The sequence below is a fragment of the Nothobranchius furzeri genome, chromosome 16, assembly GCF_043380555.1.
Source record: "Nothobranchius furzeri strain GRZ-AD chromosome 16, NfurGRZ-RIMD1, whole genome shotgun sequence".
Classification (NCBI taxonomy): Eukaryota; Metazoa; Chordata; class Actinopteri; order Cyprinodontiformes; family Nothobranchiidae; genus Nothobranchius; species Nothobranchius furzeri.
In genome coordinates this window covers 40,649,219-40,655,953 of record NC_091756.1, presented here as the reverse complement: position 1 = coordinate 40,655,953, position 6,735 = coordinate 40,649,219, and the positions used below count along the sequence as shown (strand labels likewise).

General features: G+C 41.4%; 1 protein-coding gene across 3 annotated transcripts in view; it reads left to right on the top strand.

Annotated features, from left to right (window-relative positions):
* Positions 1 to 2,127: 2,127 nt before the first annotated feature.
* Positions 2,128 to 6,735, top strand: part of LOC107387846 (disks large homolog 5) — a 95,210-nt gene continuing 90,602 nt past the window's right edge. For all 3 annotated transcript variants that reach the window (XM_054749219.2, XM_070545657.1, XM_070545656.1), the window contains exon 1: positions 2,128 to 2,603. In XM_054749219.2, the coding sequence (XP_054605194.2) occupies positions 2,306 to 2,603 (298 nt within the window). In that variant the 5' untranslated portion in view covers positions 2,128 to 2,305. The remainder of the gene's footprint in view (positions 2,604 to 6,735) is intronic.

The window sequence follows — 6,735 nt, the reverse complement described above, 5'->3', positions numbered from 1 at the left end:
GTGCTAGTCACCTCATCGTGAATTTCACAAACAAGGGTGTGTTTTTAGAAGAGACAGGTAGAGGAGGGGCCACTGTTAATGTGGTTGGTCCCCTTAAGAAACAAAAACAAAAGCCGTAATAGAAATCCAGGAGTTTTAGCATGATGTTTTTTTTTGTTTGCTATTTTAAAAACAATGCAGCATGCCTTTTTGATACAACTATACTTTGATTTATTTTGTCTTACAGAAGCTGTTTGTGATGTGATGCACAAAAACACATGCATTAAATGTGCCTTACATGTTGCTAAAAACCTCTTAAATTCCTATTTTAAAAATGCAGGGGCCAACAAATGCAAAATAGAGGCTTTTGATTGATTGTGTCCTATTGATCAGTAGAAGGACAGTAGAATCATAGGCCAAGGAAAGGCAGCTTAGCACATTTCATGCACAGAAGTAATTCAATGTGCTATGTGCTCAATGTTATATAAAGTTCATTAAATACAAATACATGTGAATCTCAAAAATGGACCCTTTTCAAACCAGCTGAATTCAACCAATTAAATTAAAAAAACATCTATCTAAAGGATATTTCTAAAAGTTTTCTCTGCAGGGTGGCTGTGCTCTTTCTTAGAGAGAAGGTGAGAAGCTTAGTCATCTGGGAGGGGCTCGGAGTAGATTAGCTGCTCCTTCACATCAAGAGGTCCCGGTTGAGGTGGCTCAGGCAGCTATTTGGGATGCCTCATGGGCATGTCCAGCTGGGAGGAGACCTAAAGGAAGACCCAGGACACGCCGGAGGGACTGTCTCTCAGCTGGCCAGGGAATGTTTTAGGATTCCCTCAGAGGAACTGACCAAGTGGCTGGGGAGAGGGAAGTCTGGGCCTCTCTGTGGCTGCTGACCCCGCGACCTGACCTCAGATAAGCAGCCGACAAAAAAAGAAAAAAAAATATATGCGTGTGTGTGTGTGATTAAAAATCTGTGGTTAAGGTGATTAATATGTTGGATTGAGTGCTTCTGATAGACGTAGTATGACAGGGTACTGTATAAGCCTAAGTGGAAATGGCCCTTTAATATCATGGAAATCCAAAAAGCAGACTACTACAGCGCTATCAACTTGTGAAGCTGAATACATGGCATTAGCGGCAACAATTCAGGAATGCATGTATTTAACTTATTTGATTGAAGACATTGATATGTTTGAGTATGAAACACCTAAGATCTTTGAGGACAATCAGGGGACAATAGCTTTGTCAAAAAATCCAGTGAACAGGCAAAGATGCAAACATATAGATGTAAAGTACCATTTCATACGGTCAGCAGTACATGAAGGAAGAGTACTTATTGAGTTTTGTCCAACTGAATCAATGGTCGCAGATATGATGACAAAACCAGTAACAAAGTACAAGTTGGAAAAGTTCTCTGTATTCATGTTTGGAATGTGAAATTGAATCGGTACGCATTTCGGTTTCCTTGCCTTTTCTTAACCTGTATACAAGTGGGGGTGTTGGATTGAGTGTCTACAGGTGTTAGTTATAATGAATGAACTCATGTCACAATAAAAGGACGGGTAATGCTCCACCCACTGTGGAAAGGACTGTCTGTCACAAGCGGAAGCAGATGAGCGGCGGAGGTGCAGTGGTGGAGTCCCCCGTCATGAAAGAAGACTGTATAATTCTCTCATTTATTACCACTCAAATTCTAGTACAAGGGCGCAGCCCGAAAGCGACTCTGCTAACACCTAGTTTAAAACACAGACCCTGTTAAATAGCTTACATAAAGAGTAACATTCGTGATAAGAATGAATTATAAGTAAATATACGTTGTTTTTAAAGTGATTAAAGCGGCGCGGAGCCAGGTGTACTTAAACAACGAAGACCCGCCCACATTTACCTTAAATGTCCATTGCGCAGAAATATGATTGGTACAGAGCCACAGCTACTTGTACGGTGAGATATGGCGGAGTTTGTAGTCTCGTGCAATACTCGAGAGGAGTTTTTACACTTTCTAACGAGCTGAAATAACTTTTCCGTGGACAAACTCCCTCACAACAAACGGAGACAGACGCAGGGAGGCTTTCTCTCCCAGACGGACGGAAAAATGTGTTGTCATCTTCGCGCAGTCAACAGCCCCAGGCAACAAATATGGCTACTTCTTGTGTATCCTTCATTTCGGGTCGAAACCCGTCCCAACTGGGTCGACAGGCGGAACACTTTTGGTGAGACCCGACAGTAGAGGTCCGAAGGTTGGGTAGCAGCAGAAAGATTTGTTTACGAAGCTGGGTTCCTGCCCGAGTAGCCTGGTTCGGTTCGGTTCAGAGAGAGGGAGAAGATGGAGCTGCAGCATAAAGAGTTGCTGGAGAAATGTTACCAGAACTTAGTGGAGTCAATAACAGACGCGGACCGAGTAGTGGAGCTTTTGGCTCACTGCGGAGCTCTGAGTCAGCCCGAGCGATGCGAGCTGGGACACAACTGCTCCTCCAACTCAGAAAAGGTGGACCTGCTCCTGAAGATACTGATAAACAAGGACAGAGATTACTTCACGCAGTTGTGTTCAGCTCTGGAGAAGACCCACCCTCACCTGCTCACTCTGCTGCTGGACGGCATCGGACCAGTGGACCACACGACTGGTGAGAAAGTAACTTTTTATTTGTGTTTTTATCCGTAATTCACACATTAGACCCTTATCCTCTGGGATGAGTCACGTGATCTTTTTCCCACTACTGTGATTGCTTCATTTGTTATGTCACTAAAAGCGCAGCTTGCCTTTTGTGGAAGTATTTAATGGACCTAAAAGGATCCAAACAATCAATACAGTGGCACAACTGCCTGAAGGATTTGTGTGTGCATGTGTGATCGATGCCCCGCTGTGAAAGTCAAATGAATGAGCACAATTAAATGTGACCAATGGAAGACAGCAGTTTAGTGTTGCTGCCACCCAGAGTAACCTTTAGTTTTTTGTTTTACAATAAAATCCACCTTGATGTTTGAAGTTTAATATCAGAACTAAAAAGTGATCAGACTTAGCCTAGTGATCTAGACCAAATTCTTGCTTTTCAAAGTAATATTTATTTAGTCTGGCTTGCCAGGCTAGATCAAACTGCCATCCGATCCTAAAAAGATGAAAACTATAATTGCAATCAAGCAAGTTATGGCCAAGTACTTCTTGAAGAAGTTGTCACCTTTCATACCATAATTATGCACTGAAATTATAATCTTCAGAAATGATGGAGATGCAGCAAATTGGGTAAATCCTTATACCTGTATAAAAATACAGTGTTTCTGCTAAACTCACTTTATTCAGAGTAAAGAGAAATATCCAGTTTATGGGCACTTTCATGTTGTTTTTTTGGAACCGCATTCTGTGCACTCAGGAGGTGGAGCCGAGTGTTGGTTTATACATCAAATTAACAACTGGAATTAAACATTAGGAAAACTGGTTTAACATAATGCAGCAAGAATAAGAGTCAACACCTAGAAAAAATAGTCTGAGATGTGTATTTATTTAAAAATTTAACCATCTATTTCAATGGTTAATTGCATGTATAATCACCTATGGTTCTACAACCCTCCAAGAAGCTTCAAAACAAAATCTTAAAATCTGCAACCCTCAGGTTAAAGGGCCTCTACCACCGTTACCATTATTGGATCAAAATAATCAAGTTTGAGTTTTGACATATTCAAACAGCTTTAATTGAAGACTATGTCACTTTGTATTCATTGTGCTTGTTTTTAGCGGTAGTACTACAGTTTTTCAAGATGGTAATAAATAGGGATGTGTATTGGTGAAATTATGACGATGCAATACGTATCACGATACAAGGGAGACAATATGTCACAATATATTGCGATACATTCAGTCAGACGATATTATTGATTTTTATTAGACTGAATTTATCATAGGAAAATTTAATAAACAGTCCAAACATGTTTAACACGAGGTATCTGAACCATAACAGAGCGATTTACATTTCAGTGGTGGAAAGAAAACCCATTGCACACTGCTGCCAACTAGCAGTCGGCGTTTGAATTGCACCAAAACAAAAGAAAATAGCCATATAGAATATTTTCTTACATCCCTAGTAATAAAATGATCAAATTAGATTTAATAATAAAAAAAAAAATTCCTCTTATGGTCAAGGCCGGATTAACCATATGGGCAAGTGGGCAATTGCCCAGGGCCCATGATCTCTAAAGGGCCCAGGGCAGCAAGGGCATGAGCAAAATACTGTAGGCCTATCTGTAATCTCCCGCTTTATATTAAACTAGGGTGACCGTACGTCCGGTTTTCCCCGGACATGTCCGCTTGTCACTCTGTCCGGGCGTCCGGACTGGGGGTTCTTGTATTGATGAAAATGTCCGGCTTTTCATCCAGGAGCAGGGATCGAATTATGGGGGAGTTAGATATCCTACACATCCAGGGGAGCCGGAAAAAAGTTTTCTACTGATATTACATCATTTATGGACTCTTCTGAGCAGAGAGCGGCACAGTGCTTTGTTGCGCAGCGCTCCAGGCAGCTGCTTCCAGCGCACTGTCTATTCTCAAAGTGGAGCAACCAAAAAAAAACTATAATTAGCACACGTCCGCACATGTTCTCTATTTTCTGTCTTTGCGCCTGAAGCGCTCTGCCACTGCGGAGCTCATCACCTGTGCTGACGTGATTTCACCTCACTGACGCAGCATCGAAAACGCGCTCTCCGCTTTGCGGTCAGGAGATCCCTTTGATCTGCTCAAAAGTAACTGATGAGGTGAAAAAGTAAGAATCCAGGCAGCAGTTTTTCTGGAGAGTTTAGAGGAGATGCAGGAAGATGAGAGACAGACAGGACAGGAAATAGTTAAATAAAAACAAGAAAACAAAGTAAAATGTAGGTGGATTTATCTCCACTACACGTTTTTGCCTGCAAAACAATAAGTTATACACATGTCATATTTATACATCTGATATAATTCAGATCACCTTCAAAACTCTGTCACACACCCAGGGCCGTTTCAAGACATTTTGGGGGCCAAGGCAAAATGACCCCACCTACCCCCACCCCCCATAAATGGGCTCCCCAGAAGCCTCTGTGTAATTCATACCCTCTCCAGGAGTATTAGTTATACAGTGTTTATAAAAGCTCCTCAGACATCGCTGACATGTTATCAGATGAAAAACTAAATTATCAGACATGCTGTCTCATCTGCTGCTTTTCTAAACTTTCAAAAAGTGACAAAACTATTTGAAAGCCACTATTTGTGGATTCTCTGAAAGTTTCCGTGGAGTGTGTGACAACCTATTTTTTCATTGATCCTATCGTCTAATCTCACAGCTGAAACAAGCATCCTTAATAATCCGTGCACAGGAAGCTTACAGATGGTGTAGTAAAACAAAAGGTATAATAATTCCTTATTAATAAAACCTTGTTGCAGCACTAAAGCAGAAAAACGAGATTTTGCAATAAATATGCTAAATATTTACATATGAATTGTTTTGGAGCCCTTTTATTGGCAGAATCTGATATTAATTTAGTTCTTACAAAAAAATGGGTCCCAACGGGGTTTGTGTGGCGTTGCCATAGTGTGACGTCATGGGCACAGATCCCCTGTCCTCTTGTTTGGAAATGGAAATATGATCACCCTATATTAAACAAACTGTCCACCCAGGCCTTTGCGCTGCACAGAGACGCTTCGCTGCCTATGACTTTGAACGTCAGTTGAGAGTCAGTCTCATGCAGACTGACCATTGAAGAGAGAGCCTCAAGTTAAGACCCTCTCCTCATTGGTCAGTCCACACGAGGTGGGTCAAAGGTTACCCTGAGCGGGTTACGTGATGTCAGCCATTCAAGTATTGAGTATATTTACTGCATATTACAGTAAAATATTCTGTATGTGACCATATTGTGGTGATCCTTGGGTCGTGATGATGGGGCCCTTGAATATTGTTGCCCAGGGTACAACAAAGTGTTAATCTGGCCCTGACTATGGTACATTTATGTGTGCTACTATTCAAAGAGACTGGAATACAGCTGAAGTCTCTTTTGGCTTAATTAAATATATTCCTTTTGAATTGTTGAAGGCCTATTAATCCACTAAGAAGTTTATTAAGTGAATGTAAGATAAAGAACACAAATAATAAATGCTTTGCAGTACAGCATGCACGCCTCGTGCACGAGCCAGTGCATTATGGGGTACCTTGCTGGCTTAAAGGGGCATTATGGAAGTTTGACAGCCAAAACATGTATAGAAATAATACATTTCTTCTTCATACATTCTCCTGCAATGCCCTTGTCTTGTAGAATGAGCCCTGACATTTTTACTGTGATTGCCTGTTTTTCTGTAAAATCACAGAAAAAGAGAGCTGCTCGGGTCGAGCAGGCTGCTTCATGTGCGTTCACGCTCAGGCATCGCCCGTAGCGTTTGCTATCCGTAGCTTTAGCAGCAGAGAGTGAAGTAGTGCCAACTCAGCGACTTTGTCGCTGTTCCTAACGCCTAGTGACAAAGCTAGCTACATTTCTGAGGACTCTTAGCTACTTTCTTCTAGTTATTTCCTGCAAATTAGCAACAAAATAGCCATTTTCGCTCCGAACCGTTCTTTGAACGCTGTTTTAGCTGTAATCAAGGATATAAATATCACAGATACTGAAAATGTCAGTGGTAGTCTAGCTCATCTAGTTAGACGTCGGACTATTGTGCAGGAGACCCGGGTTCGATTCTGGGTGAGAACACAGTTTTTTTAAGAGTTTTAACTTTAATGGTATATTTTTTTACAGTAAGATGCCCAA